This window comes from Rhizophagus irregularis, chromosome 14 (assembly GCF_026210795.1).
Source record: "Rhizophagus irregularis chromosome 14, complete sequence".
In the NCBI taxonomy this organism is placed as follows: Eukaryota; Fungi; Glomeromycota; class Glomeromycetes; order Glomerales; family Glomeraceae; genus Rhizophagus; species Rhizophagus irregularis.
In genome coordinates this window covers 239985-257637 of record NC_089442.1, presented here as the reverse complement: position 1 = coordinate 257637, position 17653 = coordinate 239985, and the positions used below count along the sequence as shown (strand labels likewise).

General features: G+C 28.9%; 3 protein-coding genes across 3 annotated transcripts, besides 2 other annotated features; 1 reads left to right on the top strand and 2 right to left on the bottom strand.

The window, feature by feature from the left end:
• Window positions 1-1158: 1158 nt before the first annotated feature.
• Window positions 1159-1163: a sequence feature (Short protein (OCT59_005777, UZO14317.1) was converted to a misc_feature.).
• Window positions 1164-3734: 2571 nt separating this feature from the next.
• Window positions 3735-3804: a sequence feature (Short protein (OCT59_005777, UZO14317.1) was converted to a misc_feature.).
• A 4825-nt stretch (window positions 3805-8629) lies between these two features.
• OCT59_005776 (uncharacterized protein) lies at window positions 8630-10149 on the bottom strand (the record flags this gene model as incomplete). The annotated part of the gene is made up of 3 exons (XM_066140829.1): window positions 8630-9393; window positions 9468-9503; window positions 9574-10149. 3 exons carry the CDS (start codon window positions 10147-10149, stop codon window positions 8974-8976), a joined length of 1032 nt encoding a protein of 343 aa, XP_065997676.1. The 3' UTR covers window positions 8630-8973.
• Window positions 10150-11254: 1105 nt separating this feature from the next.
• OCT59_005775 (uncharacterized protein) lies at window positions 11255-11650 on the top strand (the record flags this gene model as incomplete). The annotated part of the gene is made up of 1 exon (XM_025311017.2): window positions 11255-11650. The coding sequence occupies one exon, from the start codon at window positions 11255-11257 to the stop codon at window positions 11648-11650; it is 396 nt and encodes a 131-aa protein (XP_025175931.2).
• A 2259-nt stretch (window positions 11651-13909) lies between these two features.
• OCT59_005774 (uncharacterized protein) lies at window positions 13910-15124 on the bottom strand (the record flags this gene model as incomplete). The annotated part of the gene is made up of 1 exon (XM_025318505.2): window positions 13910-15124. One exon carries the CDS (start codon window positions 15122-15124, stop codon window positions 13910-13912), a length of 1215 nt encoding a protein of 404 aa, XP_025175930.1.
• Between the last annotated feature and the right edge of the window lie 2529 nt (window positions 15125-17653).

The window sequence follows — 17653 nt, the reverse complement described above, 5'->3', positions numbered from 1 at the left end:
TGGATTCTGTGATATTCCATATAAATTAAGAATTACATCACGACACTTAATAGAATACTCTTTGATCTATTAAGGATACAAAAAAAGTATATATTAAAAAATATTTAGTTAAATTCAAAAAAAAAAAGGAATTCATACCTCATTTAAAAATTCATTATTGATATTTTGTGAATTATCTAAACACTTTAAAGCAACTTCTTTATTAGGTATTCTTTTCAACTTTCCATCATGTCCATAATCATTTACTAATGGACCATCTTCCCATATTGCTGAATATATGGTAGCAAAACCACCTTTTCCTATTTTTTTAATATCAGTAAATTGATTATATGGTATCCATTCAACTATTATATCATCATAATGATCAATTTTTAATTGCATTCCTTGAATTAAATTATCAACTTCTTTATTTCCACTGGTCCAGATTGCAAAATTTTGTTTTAAATTATTTATTTGGCATGGTTTGCACCATTCATAATGTAGTTCTGTATATAATTTACCACAATTTTTACAATAACTATCTTGGAGTACTATAATATAATCCTTTGTATCTGCTGGATATTGAGATATTCCATATAAATTAGGATTTTCCTTACCATTATTATTAATGGAATAAGTTTTAATCTATTAAAATTAAAAAATTATATATTAGCTAAGTATTTGATTAAATCCAAAAAAAAATGAATTCATACCTCATTTAAAAATTCATTGTTAACATCTTGTGAATTACATAAATATTTTAGGACAACTTTTTTATAAGATAGTAACCTTTCAAACTCATAACCATAATGTAATGGACCTTCCATCCATATTGCTGAGTATCTTATATTTGAGGCATCTTTATTACTTATTTTTTTAATATTATTAAATTGATTATATGATATCCATTCAACTATTGTATCACCATAATTACCACCTTCTAATTGTATTTCCTTAATTAACTCATCAATTTCTTTATTTCCACTAGTCCAGTTTGCAAAATTTTGTTTTAAACTATTTATTTGGCATGGTTTACACCCTATATTTGTAACAGTATATGTTTTACCACATTTTTTACAGCAACCATTTTGAAATACTATAATGTAATCCTTTGTATCTGGATTTTGAGATATTCCACATATTATAGGAATACTATCAAACATATGAATGGAGTATGATTTAATCTATTAAGATATGAGAAAAATTATTATAAAAAAAAAATTTAATTAAATTTTAAAAAAAATAAATTCATACCTCATTTAAAAATTCATTAGTAATATTCTGTGAATTAAAAAATTTTTTTAATAAAACGTTACTAAAAACTTGGTTACTACTTGCAGTATATACTGCAAAAGAATCATTTTTGATTATTTCTTTAATATTATTAAATTGATTATATGGTATCCATTCAACTATTAGGTCATTACAATTATTAATTTTTAATTGCATTTCTTGAATGAAATTATCAATTATTTCATTTCCACTGGTCCAATTTACGAATGCTTTTCTTAAATTATTTAATACACATGGATTGCACCATTTACGACATATAACTGTATATATTTTGTTACAAGTTTCACAACGATCATTATCAACTACTATAATATAATCTTGTGTATCCGGATTTTGAGATATTCCAAATAAGTTAGGAAGAGATGATTCTTCCTTTACAATAGAGAATTCTTTAACAACCTGTTAAATAATAAAAAAAAAATTACTACATTGAAAAAATACTTAATTTTAAGAAATAACTTTTACCTCATTTAGAAATTCATTTGTAATCTTTTGTGAATTATGTAAACATCTTAAAGTAACTTTTTTATCAGATATCCTTTTCAATATCCCATAATGCTTATCATGCTGTAATGGACCATTTTTCCATATTGCCGAATATATTGTAGTAAACCCAATTTCACCTATTTCTTTAATATTAATAAATTGATTATATGGTATCCATTCAATTATTATGTCATTCCATTTATTTATTTCAAACTGCATTTCTTGAATAAAATCATCAATTTTTTCATTTCTGCTGATTTCATGTGAAAAGTATTTTTTGAAATTATTTAATTGACATGTTTTACACCATTTTTCTCTTATATTTGTATATACTTCACTACAGTTTTCACAATAAGCATTATCAAGAACTATAATATAATCTTTTGTATTTGGATTTTGAGATATTCCATACATATTAAGAATCCTATTATATGAATTGACTTCAATAGAATATGATTTAACCTGTTAAGATATAAAAATTATTATAACAAATAAAATACTTAAATTAAATAACAAATTAATTAAAAATCCATACCTCTTTTAAAAATTCATCATTAGTAAAACTTTGAGAATTATATAAACATTTTAATGCAATTTCTTTATTGGGTGTTCTTTTCAACTCTTCATTATGTTCATCACGTTGTAATGGACCATCTTTCCATACTGCTAAATATACTGCAGCAAAATTACTTTTACTTATTTCTTTGACATCATTAAATTGATTATATGGTACCCATTCAACTATTATATCATTCCATTTATTAATTTTAAGTTGCATTTCTTGAATAAGTTCATCAATTTTTTCATTTCCACTAGTCCAGCTTGTAAAATTAAAATTAATTCTCAAATTATTTAGTAAACATGGTTTGCACCATTTATAATATATATCTGTATATAATTCACTACAATTTTCACAATAGTCATTACTAAGGACTACAATATAATCTTTTGTATCAGGATTTTTGGATATTCCATATATCCACGGAATAGTGGAAAATTTATTAATGGAATATGATTTAATCTGTTAAAATATAACATAAAAACGGTTATTTTAATAAAAAGTACTTAAATGTTAATTATAAAATTTAGAAATCCCATACCTCAAATAAAAAATCATTGATATTTTGTGAGCTATAAAAATATTTTAAGGCAACTTCTTTATTAAGTTCTCTTTTTAATTCTCTACAATTCTTATCAAATTGTAATAGTCCATCTTTCCATTTTGCTGAATATATTGCAGTAAAATCACTTTTACTTATTTCCTTAATATTATTAAACTGGCCATATGGTATCCACTCGACTATTATATCATCATAATAACTAATCATTAATTGCATTTTTTGAATAAATCTATCAATTTTTTCATTTCCACTAGTCCAGTTTTCAAACCGATTCTTCAAGTTATTTATTTGACATGATCTACACCATTTATATGTATATACGATTTTACCACAGTTTAGACAGTAACCATCATTAAAAACTAAAATATAATCTTTTGTATCAGGATTTTGAGATATTCCATATATTTTGAGATAGGCATATTTTCTTTTTTCAATAGAATATACTCTAGCCTATTAAATATAAAAAATATTATAATTTAAGTATTTAAATAAAATTACAAAGGAATTAGAAATTTCAAACCTCATATAATAAATCATTGATGATATTTTGTAGGTTATATAAACGTTTTAAAATAACTTCTTTATTAGATGTTCTCCTCAACTCTTCATAATGTTCATCATGTTGTAATGGACCGTCATTCCATATTGCCGAATATACTGTGGCAAAATTACCTTTACTTATTTCTTTAATATCACTAAATTGATTATATGGTATCCATTCAACTATTGTATCCTTATAACTTTCAAATTTTAATTGTGCTTCTTGAATGAAATAATCAATTTTTTCATTTCCACTAGTCGAATTTGCAATATTATTTTTAAGACTATTTACTTTATTTATTTGACATGGTTTACACCACTTGTGTTTTATATTTGTATAAAAATCACTACAATTTTTACACTTAATATTATTTTGGGACGCCATTATGATTTGAATTTTTTTTTTTAAAAAAAAAATACATATATATATATTAACTTTATTTATTGGATCGGCGTAATGAACTTTAAAGAAAGGTGGCGCAATGAACTTTAAAAAAAGGTGCATAATAGGCATAATAACAAATACACAAATTTTTATGCAATGACGCGTTGCGTGATTGTAGACCAAAATTTTACGCCAAAATTGAGTGACAAACAGAAGTCGGCTGCTAGTTTAACCGGCTCATCAAACGATGTAACTATAACCAAAAAAAAAGTTTGGTACACAAGTCTTTGAAGCTTTGAACAATTTTTTATAATAACCTTTTAATATACAGGTTCTTGATCTCAGAAACTTATTCCATATACCAATATTTTATATTATTTCCGTTAGATTTTAATTTCAGAAAAGAAGAAATTGGTAAATATTTTCGCCATTCTTGTACGTTCATGAAATTATATTCAATATTAAACAATAAATATTCTATATTTATTAATAATATAAAAAAATATAACATTCCTTATAATATATTTTATGTAACAGCCTTTCTTCCATTGCTTCAATTACACTAATTGTGCATTTTTTTTCCTTGACATTCATAATATAAGTGTTTGCAGATTCAAATATGATGAAATTCGCGTAATGTGACACATCACTGTAATCACGTCCGAAATGTAACGAAAATTTATAACTTTGAAACTTTCTCCGAGTAATCTTTGAAATATGTCGTAACGAATAAATTTGAAAGGATAGACTATGTAAAAATCCTTATTAAATGCTTATTATTATCAATATTTAAAAGAAGTTTCTAAATACATAAAAAAATTTTGAAATTTATTATGTAATAAAAAATTATTACTTTCAATATAAAACCATTAAACTTTTTCTTCCCAAATTTCATAATTTCTTGTCCAAGATATAGCTTTGCATTAACCAAAAAGGAAACTGATTCTAATATTAAAGTATCGAAAAAAAAATTGATTAGTTCGTACTATTTATACTTTACCTATATATCAATACTTGTACATCAACTTGCTTTCATGAAGAAAAGTATAATCATCGTGCCATCTCATGGAGTTTGTACGACAGTATCCGGATAGACTTAAATATGTAACTATTTTATTTGATAATAATATTAAAATACAGTATTAAACAATATAAATATTTTTATAAATTATAAAATATTATTTGTAGGAAAAATGAACACGAATTTTTCAAAGATATTACGAAATAAACCATTTTTTATCAAAAACTATACTTTATTCCGGTCAGCTGATCAAAAATAATTCGTAACGACGTAACGTATTAATCAACTTCGGTGGGATTTTATAATTAGTTTCTCCATTTTCGCTCTTTGCAAATCTTTGTAACTAGTTTTATTGTCTTTACTTAAAAAATAAAAAAATTATAAAATAAAATAAAATTAACGTATTTTTAAAATAAAAAATTAGTATATGGAATAGTTGGCTTTGGATCAAGAACTTTTCACAAAAAAAATGGTTAATTGGGATTAGTTCGTACTATTTATACTTTACCTATATATCAATACTTGTACATCAACTTGCTTTCATGAAGAAAAGTATAATCATCGTGCCATCTCATGGAGTTTGTACGACAGTATCCGGATAGACTTAAATATGTAACTATTTTATTTGATAATAATATTAAAGTACAGTATTAAACAATATAAATATTTTTATAAATTATAAAATATTATTTGTAGGAAAAATGAACACGAATTTTTCAAAGATATTACGAAATAAACCATTTTTTATCAAAAACTATACTTTATTCCGGTCAGCTGATCAAAAATAATTCGTAACGACGTAACGTATTAATCAACTTCGGTGGGATTTTATAATTAGTTTCTCCATTTTCGCTCTTTGCAAATCTTTGTAACTAGTTTTATTGTCTTTACTTAAAAAATAAAAAAATTATAAAATAAAATAAAATTAACGTATTTTTAAAATAAAAAATTAGTATATGGAATAGTTGGCTTTGGATCAAGAACTTTTCACAAAAAAAATGGTTAATTGGCGGTTAAATTGCAAGCCAAAATACTTTTGCGTCGCTCAATTTTGAAACATATTTAGTCTGCAATATGCTACATGAAATTAGATGTAATTGTTATTGCTCCACTTTTTGTAAGTTCGTCGAATATGGGATAGTAAAAAAAATTTTGAGGCTATAATAATTACTAAATTAGAACCATCGTATAAAAATATATTTTTTTTCAAAAAGGATTTATAAAAATTACTGTATATGTCGGCAACGCGTTACATGATATTTGGTGTAATTGTTATTACGCTATTTTTAAAAAAAATTTTGAGGTTATAATAATTACTTAATTAGGAACGAAAAAATTTTTATTATTTTTATCGAAAAGATATTATAATATGTTTATTTTTAAAGAAAAATTTACGTTTAAACTTATTATAATATTTAAAAATTATTGTCAGCAACGCGTTACATGAAATTTGATGTAATTGTTATTACGCCATTTTCTTTTTTAAAGTTCGAGGTTATAATAATTACTAAATTAGAACAATATATATAAATTATATAAATTACTGTATATGTATATGACCTGCATTTATTGCGTCCTTGAATCTAGTGTTTCGATCTGGATAAAAACCGGTGAGACGAATAGTTGTGGAGTCCGGTGAGGATGTTGAGTGGAGTACGGTGACATTCAGCGGTGTGTAACATAAGAGTTGTGGAGGTGGAGTACGGTTCCCTATGTGACAGTTTACTCAAGTGATAAATAACACGACGGGCCAAACACGTGATTCAGAGTGGGCCGAGCTGCTATTCATCACTGAGTACGCTTAACACCCATTATGTTACCGGTGAGACGAATAGTTGTGAAGTCCGGGACTCGATGCACCAGACTCTCCGGGATATCAATTCTGCCAGGCTCGCGGCCTGCCTTATAAAAAATAATCACGTATCTGAATTTCTTCAGAATAAAACTAGAAAAATGAAATTTTATCCAGAATTTTTTTTATGAGTTGATTGGAAAAGTGGCTGTTTTACCAGTTAATATAGCTCAGCTGCTCAGGTGTCATCTGTGGTCTTCTCTGTTAAGAAAGAGGATGAAGTGAAGTATCTTATTTCCATTTTGGTGGAACTGACATTAGCCCTGTTCAATTCTAGGTCGTATCGCTCAGATCGGAAAACAATTAACCGGTCAAACCGCAGTTACAATTGAGCACAATTTGTATGGCTCGATCGTATCATATCATAAACAATAAATATGGTTGGTCGCTGACACGCATCACGTTAATTTATCAAAATCGATCAGAGGCGAACACCTATTTTCGTGGATCGGTTTGACTGACCGCTGATCGTTTTTGTAACCAATAATCCGGTCCGATCTAGAATTGAACAGGGCTATTGTTCTCTTGTGAGCAAAGTTAAAATACTTGCTAACGAACACAAGCATTATCGCGTGGACGAACAGATGCAATTGCTCATATCGCTGAATGATTTCGAAATATTTAATACATAAGAATATGTATTTTTTACATTAAATTATCATAAGATTTTACAACCTTAGGCCATTCTACACATGTAAATCACGACCTATGTAATCTGAATAAAGTAAATAGTGATTTTATAAGTTTATCAGAAGATCTATATATTTTATTGGCAATATTGTTGTAAAAGTAAATGTTACTATAAAAAAAAAACAAATTATAAGTATTTTTATAAAGAAAATGAATAAAAAAATTCTCTCTCCATCGATCCCACGTGTTTATGTAATCGTTACAAATCGGTGCATGTAGGAATCGGCAGATTTCCGCGTGATATATCATAATTTTATCATTGAAATTATGAAATTTAAAGACTTTAATATTTTTTGTTCATGCTACAGATTATTTCCAGAATTTATGTACACAATTCAATATATGATTTAAGTTCATCTTAAAGTATTGCATTGATATTATTGATAATATTATACAGGTTATAAGTTAAAACAAAAAAATTCTATCGATATTATGTATATCGATAATACCAATGATCTGTTTGTTAGACGTGTTTTATGTTTTTATGAAAAAAAAACTAAAGATTCGATCGATCTACTTTCCTTATATTCAGTTGGCGGTTCCAGGATTTTTTTTTTATATAAATTAGGTCTTATTTATCACGTTCATTTGATTCATTAAACTCTTTATAAAACAATCAAATAAAGGTAGATTAATAGATTTTAGAATTATAAAAAAATCCTTAGTATGAAACACTTCATTGTAATAATATTTACAAAAGTTTTTGAATAACAAATACAATAAATTTTGAATTTCACGAGGGTGATGATCACCGGTGACTTAAATTATGACGATTGACCAGCATTAAAAAAATATAATGCCGGTAAAAATTAATAATTCTGGCCGACGGTGATGATCACTCCAGGTGATTTGAAGTAAAAAAACAAATTTTATATAATTCTTAATCGAAATCCCTATAAAAATTTTTATCCGAATATTCCGTGCCTTTCGTGAAAATGATACATTTATGGAAAAAACATGGAAATATAAACACAGATCAACATTTTTCACAGAAATATTTTTATTATAAAGTATGTACTAGCAACAGCCCGTTGTTTTCAATGAACTTAAATCATATGGTAAATTATGCACACAAATTCTGGAAATAAGCAGTAGCATGAACAAAAATATAAAAGTCTTTAAATTTAATAAATTTATATGATATATTACGCCGATTCCGATTTCCGATGACATGCGCTGATTTGTGACGATTTACAACATGAATATTGACCATAAAAACGTGGTATCATCAACGGAGAGAGAAATTTTTTATTCATTTTCTTCATATAGATAATTATAATTTATTTATCTTTTTATAACACCATTTACTTTTAGCTAAAAATCGTGATATTATCCCACGAAAATGAACGGAACAAATTAATTCTATGAATAGTAATTGGCGGAAAGCATACTACATGTTACAGTCATTACACAATTCAAATTAATTTATAAATTTATTTTAAATATATGGAATTTTTATATATTTATAAAATCACTATTTTACTTTATTATTCAGATTACATAGGTCGTGATTTACAAGTGTAGAATAAATAGCCCAAGGTTGCAAAAATAATGTGATAATTTATGTAAAAAAATTACATATTCTTGAGTATTAAATATTTCATGATTATTCAGCAATATGAGCAATTGCAATCTGTTCGCCCACGCGATAATGCTTGTGTTCGTTAGCAAGTATTTTAACTTTGCTCTGCGCTTGGAACAAGAGAACAATGTCAGACCCACCAAACTGGAAATAAGATAACTCATCCCCTTTCTTCACTTCATCTCCTTCCTTGACGGAGAGGACCACAGAGGACACTTGAGCCATACCGACTGGTAAAACAGCCACTTTTCCAACTTTCGGCGAATCAATTACAATTAGACCGCGAGTCTGGCAGAATTGATACCCTGCAGAGTCCGGAGAAACAAGTCCTCGAGTAGGAATGAGTCTATGTTTTCCGTCAGAATGTTTTTTAATATTAACTTCAAGATAGGTCTGGCCTGGAATGACTTTGGCTTCGAGCACTTTGCCATCGACAGGAGCATGCTGACGATGATAGTCGTATGGTGAGAGAAATGCGTGCATAAATTTTCCGCCGGCAAAGTCATTTGCATACTTACTGTCTGCAAGTAACTCGCCAATGGTCCAGGAGAGGCCTTTCAAATATACAATTGAATCAGTATTGATATCCCAAGAGCCATCGAAGGTCGAGTCTGCGGCACTCACGATAACTGCTGGATTGGAGGGGCCATCAATGGGCCGGGTCCCTGGCAAGAATTTTCGCGCGAAAAATTCGTTGAAAGAGTGCCCTAACCAGCCTCCTTCTGGAACCACGTAGGCGTCAACATTGTAGTTCTCCGCGGTATAAAAAGTCTGTAGAGATTCCTCGGTAAGTGATTGAGGCGTATCAAGAAATTGTCCCATAGCTCCGGCGAAATCGACTATCCACTTGGATAGCTCCGTTAACGGCGGTGGTGGGTACGATGAAGGCTTAATGGGTGACTGAAAATCTCTGACCGTTTTCTGATCGAGGACAAAGTACATCGTGCCAAGCATATTGTAAACAAAAGCTCCTGTTTCATCCTCTTTGGGCACCCATAACACAAAGTAATTAAGAAAATTGTAATAGTCGGTCAAACTGCTAATATTGGTCATATCTTCGACACCTGTCTTGTAAGCGTCATGGACCGCCCGCTCAAATTTATCCTTCCAGTTATTGCGTTCAATCATGTCCTTCAGCCTTTGAACAATAGGTTGATAGGACTCGGGTTTAGGAAAAGGCCCCAAAGGTTGTTCAGTCATGTTTTTCCGAGATAATGTCGACGGACTTGTTACTCGAAGTTGTTTTGTAAGAATCAAATAAAATTTCAAATATGCTCAAAGGCAGGGAGTTCAAAGATTTTCGGGCTTGTGGTAACTCAAAATAAGTTAGAATATCCTTAACAAGACATTGCTTCTCATGCAAAATTAAAAATAAAAAAACGTCTTGATGTTTGGCTTTTTGGTGGCGTGATAAAAAGAAAAGAAAATGGAGGCCCTGTTAATGCCTTCGTATCTTTATATATCATTAAAAGAAAATAATATTGCGCCAAAATGACATTATCATATAACTATTTTTCAAATGTGTTTAAGTGACATCTAAATGACGTAAAAATTTATATAATTTAAAAAAAAAAATGTTATTTGCAAATGACAAATGATAAAATGAACACATGTCATTTTTAAATGACAATGTAATTACCGATTCTCATTCGGTACAACAATAACGAGTATGATATGACCTTCGTTGTATGTAAGGTATGGTCAAATATCAGCTATACTGTAACTGTATAGAATTTTTAATATTGAGAGTAGGAAACATACTAACCATTCATACCAATTTTTAGTATCAAACCATATATATAATGAAGATCATATCATACTCATTATCATTACAATTAATAATATATTTAGTGGCGCATTACATAATTAACTTGTTGATCAAACCTCTAAAAAAAGTATATTAGTAATAATATCCGAAAATAGTTTGACAATTTGGAAATCTTCGGTTAATAGTATTGCCATGACAGCTTCTGCCACTCTGTCGCCACAAGAATTTATTCATTTCATAAAGTCATAAAATTTATAATTTAATAAAAGGTTTATTCTTTATTATGTAAGAATACGGTATGTCATTATAACACAGTTATTTATTAAATATAAAATAATATAATCATAAAATTTCGTCAGAACATTATAAAATAATTATAATAATAAGAAGTAATTGTTCTTTAAGAAAAGGAGTTAAAAGGAACTAAAAAGAACTAAGTCAAAAAGTTGGGGTTTATATAATAATTTACATGTTGATCCTTTGATCAACGTAAATAATAAATTAATTGCAACTTATTACATCATTATTAGTATTAGGATGATCTTCATTTCCAATCCAAATTTGGACACGAATGGTCACGTGACCGCGGACGAGGTGCTTGATGTGATTAAGGATTTAAGGAAGGAAAAAGAGACTGGAGAGGTGCCAGTTTCCAAAGAGGAGGTGGAGTTATATAATAAGGTAAATCAAGTTTGTTTATCACGTTTATCACCAGAAATTAAAAAAGAAGAAATTCCAGTTGACGAAAAAGTTGTACATAAGCGATGTAACAAGGAAGAGTTGAGTAGAGGGGTAGTTAGTAGTGATGATACTAACGAAGAGAGTGGATCAGAAACAACGCTTACAGCAGTGGCGAAAAAAGATAAATCCGCTCAAAGAGGGAAAGGTAAAAAAGGTGGGAAATCGAAGGAAAAGAATAAGAGGGGGTGGTAACTTTGTTAGTGAAGTATCTACTGTTAGTGATGGTAAGTATTAGCGTAGATTTTAATTAAAAATATTAAATTAAAATTATAAATAGCTAGTACTGTGGGTAACTTGTAGTTAGTTTAATTTTAGTTTAATTTTTGTTTTAATTGTTCTTTTTAGGGTAGATACTTTATTAGCAGATGCATGTCGTCTAAATTGTAACAAATTGTTTCGCAATAATTGTTATAATATTAATAAAGCTAAAATAAATAAAAAAAAAAAAATTTCCGATCCAAATTATTTCGGACTATTAATGTTACACAAAATATGGATGATCCCTATAATTCCGAAATACTCTATTATTTAAACTAAAATTAATCCTGGGTTTATGGCACTACAGTATAGTCAGACCTCTAGCCAAAATCCAATTCCTTGCCAGCATTATGCATTAAAATGTCATGTGATTTGGATGGAACCTTCAGGCGTGTTTGCCCAAATTCATACTAGAATGTCTCGTCAACGTTATACGTAGAACTGATACAAATAATGGAAACAAATGCCTTCCATCATATATAATTAAAATTGTTGACAATCTAGAATTTTGGAGTCGATTATATGAGCTTCAGAATTTATTGTTGTCACTATGTAGTGCATTGAACAAACTACAGAAAGATGTTGCACGTCTATGTGAAATTACACATTGTTTTAGTTGGATAATTAAATCTTGCTTCTCATGAAAATAAAGAATTTTGCGATCATATGATAACAAGATTAGCAAAAATAATGTTACATGAATTATTAAATATTATACTATAAATTTCTATATTACTATCCAATTAAAATCTATATATTTTCCTTATATTTATAAGATTTTTCTTTTTCGATCAAACACAAAACTCATGTCTTGAACAAGAAATTTTGAAATATAGAGAGAATGTATAATACTTATTTGTTGAAATGAAATACCGCCAATTTTTATAATGAAGTGTTTCATAGGAATTTTTCTATAATTCTAAAATCCATTAGCCTACCATTAACCTACCATTACTTGATCGCTTACATAAAGAGTTTATGCAATAAAGCAAACTGAACGTGATAAATAAGACCTAATTTATAATAAAATAAAAAATTCTGGAACGGTTAACTGAAAAATAAGGAGAGTGGATCGATCGACTCATAATTTTTTTCATAAATACGTCTACAAACAGATCATTGGTCATAATGTCGATATTATCGGTAATAATACAGGCTATAAGCTATAATAAAAAAAAATTCGGTGCATTATATAACAGTTTTGCATTATATATTCAGTTATAGTATTTATAGCAAATACATATTAAAGTTGCCCTCCGGTTATGGAACTATATGGATTCATCTACGATAGGTAAGAAAAAGAAACTAGGCGGCTTACATAGGTGCAGAGCCTCGAATCATAAAACATCTGGTTTATACTAACTCTACTAATACGAAAAGATCACGTGAATATTTCTCAGGAACAAAATTAGAAGTCGTTATAGATAATGAAATCCATCTATTTGAAAAATGCGCAGAACTACGTAATATGTGTAGTAATAAATAAATTGACTTTTAATTAATTATGAATTTAACATGTACAAATATATCAATGGATAGAATTCTATAATAAAGTACTAGCAACAGTCTATTGCTTCTTACCGGGATCAACGAACAACGAACTTAAATCATATAGTAAATTGTGCACACAAATTCTGGAAATAAGCCATAGCATGAACAAAAATAATAAGTCTTTAAATTTATTAAATTTCAATGATAAAATTATGATATAATTATGATATAATACGCGGAAATCTGTCGATATGCGCCGATTTGTAAATTGACCGTCGGACATAAACACGTGGTATCAATGGAGATTTTTTTGTTCATTTCTTTATATAAATACTTTATAATTTATTTATCTTTTATAGCACCATTTACTTTTACCGAATTATTTATTAACAATATAGTCAATAAAAATAATGGAACGAATCTATGATCAAAAAAATCTTTTTAGATAAAAATCGGGATATGTCCAACGAAAATGATCGGTAGCAATCCGTAATAAATTTTACGGAAACACGCTATACGTCACACAATTCAAATTAATTTATAAATTTTTTTAATATAAAGATTTTTTAAAATTATTATTTTACTTTATTCAGATTACATAAGTCGTGATTTACATGTGTAGAATAGCCGAAAATAATGTAAAATTTTATGATAATTTAATGCAAAAAAATTATATACTCCTATATATTAAATATTTCGTAATTATTCAGCAATATGAGCAATTGCAATCTGTTCGCCCACGCGATAATGCTTGTGTAATTCAGCAAGTATTTTAACTTTGCTCTGCGCTTGGAACAAGAGGACAATGTCAGATCCACCAAACTGGAAATAAGATATCTCATCCCCTTTCTTTACTTCATCCCCTTCCACTATTTTCCCATCCTTCCCAATCTCCTCTCCCTTAACGCATAGGACCACAGAAGACACTTGAGCCATACCGATTGGTAAAACAGCAACTTTCCCAACTTTTGGTGAATCAATCACAATTAGACCGCGAGCCTGGCAGAATTGATACCCTGCAGAGTCCGGAGCATCGAGTGCTCGAGTAGGAATGAGTCTATGTTTACCGTTAGAATGTTTTTTAACATTAACTTCAAGATAGGTCTGGCCTGGAATGACTTTGGCTTCGAGAACTTTGCCATCTACAGGAGCATGCTGACGATGATAGTCGTATGGTGCGAGAAATGCGTGCATAAACTTCCCTCCGGCAAAGTCATTTGCGTACTTACTGTCTGCAAGTAACTCGCCAATGGTCCAAGGTAGACCTTTCAAATGTACAATTGAATCACATTGATCGATATTCCAACAGCCATCGAAGGTCGAGTCTGCGGCACTCACAATAATCGCTGGGTTGGAGGGACCGTCAATGGGCCGGGTCCCTGGCAAGAATTTTCGTGCGAAAAATTCGTTGAAAGAGTGGCCTAACCAGCCTCCTTGTGGAACCACGTAGGAGTCAACATTGTAGTTCTCCGCAGTATAAAAAGTCTGTAGAGATTCCTCGGTAAGTGATTGAGGCGTATCGAGAAATTGTCCCATGGCGTTGGCAAAATCGACTAACCACTTGGATAGTTCCGTTAACGGTGGTGGTGGGTACGATGAAGGCTTAATGGGTGATTGAAAATCTTTAACCGAGTTCTGATCGAGGACAAAGTACATCGTGCAAAGCATATTGTAAACGAAAGTTCCTGTTTCATCCTCTTTGGGCACCCACAATACCAAGTAATTAAGAAAATTGTAGTAATCGGTTAAACAGCTAATATTGGTCATATCTTCGACGCCTGTCTTTTGAGCGTCATAGACCGCCTGTTCAAATTTATCCTTCCAGTTATTGCATTCAATCATGTCCTTCAGCCTTTTAACAATAGGTTGATAGCCATCAAAAGGACAAGGGAAAGGCCCCAAAGATTGCTTAGTCATGTTTTTTCGAGATATAATTTCGACGGACTTGTTACGCGAAGTTGTTTGTAGGAATCAAATAAGATCCAAATACGTTCAAAAGATTTTAATATTTAGTGATAACTCAAAAAATAAGAAATTGCTTCTCTCGGTGTTAAGGGAGATTGGAGGCTCTGTTGATGCCTTCGCATCTTTATATATTGTTAAAAAAAAAAAAATAATAATGCGCCATTTAGTCATCTACCAAGGGAGTCGTGTGAATTCTTGGCATAACGGGAATGGCTTTAGGAGGTAACGTTGATTTTTAGAATCGCGTTCCAAAAAAGGATATTAATTTGATATCAATACAACAGCTTGATTGATTCAAGGAACGCATTCTACTCATCGACAATTACTTCACTGACAATCATTTTACCGACAAACGTTCACCTTCGAAGATATGATCAGATCATATACATATACAGTAATTTATATAAATTTTTTTCTTTTTTTTTTAATATTGTCCTAAATTAGTAATATGAACTCTAAAAAAAGTGGCGCAATAACAATTACACCGAATTTCAGTAATTAATAAAATTAAATATAATTTACCTTTTTAAAAATAAATAAGAAAACAAGACATAATTTAAAATATTGTTATAAAAATAAATTTGATTTGCTAATAAAATTTTGTATATAAAAACAATATTTTTAATATTGTCCTAATTTAGTAATTATTATAACAATTTTTTTTTAATATTGCATATCATTTTAGGACGAATTTTAAAAAAAGTGGCTTAATAACATGTTATGTAACGCGTTACCGGCATATACAAAAAAAATTGAAGTATGAAAAAAAAAAAAAAAATTTTATTATTTTTATACGATTGTTCTAATTTAGTAATTATTATAGCCTCTAATTTTTTTTAATATTATTTGGGACGAACTTTAAAAAAAGTGGCGTAACAACAATTACACCTAATTTCATGAACACATATTTAACCGTCATAAAGTGATGTAACTATTGATGCACAAATAATGAACACAACTTAGGCCGGCAAAAAAAATTTTTAGATTCTCCTCGAAAAATGGAAATTTTTTTTTTTATAGAAAAAATCTTTATCACGTGATTTAAGTTTTTGGCCAAAAAAATTTTCATATGAAAAAATTTTACAAATATAAAAAAAAAATGCCGGCCGGCCGGGTCATTTTTAAAATTTTATGTCACGGGAATCTAAAAAATTTTTTTGCCCGGCCTAAGTTGTCAAATTTTCAATATTTTTTATTCCAAACTAAACAAGTTTATTACGAGATCATTATTCCCATCATGCCTATTTTTATTAATTACTGAATCGCAATGACGTAAAAGTATTTACTTGATAACATCGTTAGTTTATTTCGTAATATCTTTGAAAAATTCGCGTTCCATTTTTCTTTTATAATTTATAAAAAGTATTTATATTTTTTAATACTGTATTTTAATATTATTAAATAGGACAAATAAAATAGTTGCATATTTAGGTTTTCTATCAAGAAGCATCTCAAGGTCGATGCTGTCGTACAAACTTCACGAGACGGTAATAAATGTTTTGCCGTCTTGGTTATGAAATTATATTCAATATCAACAATATTAACCCTAAATATATTAATAATAAAAATAATTTTCGTGACAATTTATTTTAATGTAACAACTTTACAATGATTATCATGATATTTAAATTTTTTGATTCAATCTAATTAATCCTGGAATGGCTCTATAATTGTTACTTAGGGTGAATCGGTAAGGAGCCGAGAAAAAGCAAGTTGATTCTCCAAGTATTGATATATAGGCGAGACCACTATCCATGATAACATGACGAACTAATCAAAATTTTTTTTTCCTGATACTCATTACTTATTAGAATCGGTTTCTTCTTTGGTTAATACAAAGCCTACTATATCAATCTTGGACGAGAAATTATGAAATGTAGGAAGAAAAATGTAGTATAATTGGTTAATGATTATATATTAAAAGCGAAATGACATTTTTTTCAATTAAGAATTTTTTTATTACATTATAAATTTCATAATTTTTGATAATTAAAGCATTTCATAAGGATTTTTCCATAGTCCTATCACTTCATTACGACATATTTCAAAATGATGAAAACCGATAGCATCTAACTTTTTTTTTGATCGTTTTATAATTAATTTCTGTAAATGATACAAGCTGACGTAATAAATATGTAAATTAATATGTGCGAAAGTTATTTAAAAGATTACTCTATGAAATTCTCTCAAAGTTAATCGTTACGTTTCTGAATTCCGATAATAATAATAAACGTGATGCATGATATTGAATCACGTTACGCGACTTTCATATTTGAATCTGCAAAGATCGATCAAAATTAGAATGGTTAATTTCGGCTGAATTATGTCCCAAATCTAGCCGATCTTTGGAGTCGCCGACACGTTATTTAAACCCATATGGATGGTATGATTTTTTATGTATGATGGTTTTCAATCTAAAGTATGCAAATCCTAAGATATCATACAATTTTACATACAAATACATGGCGATCAAGCAAAATA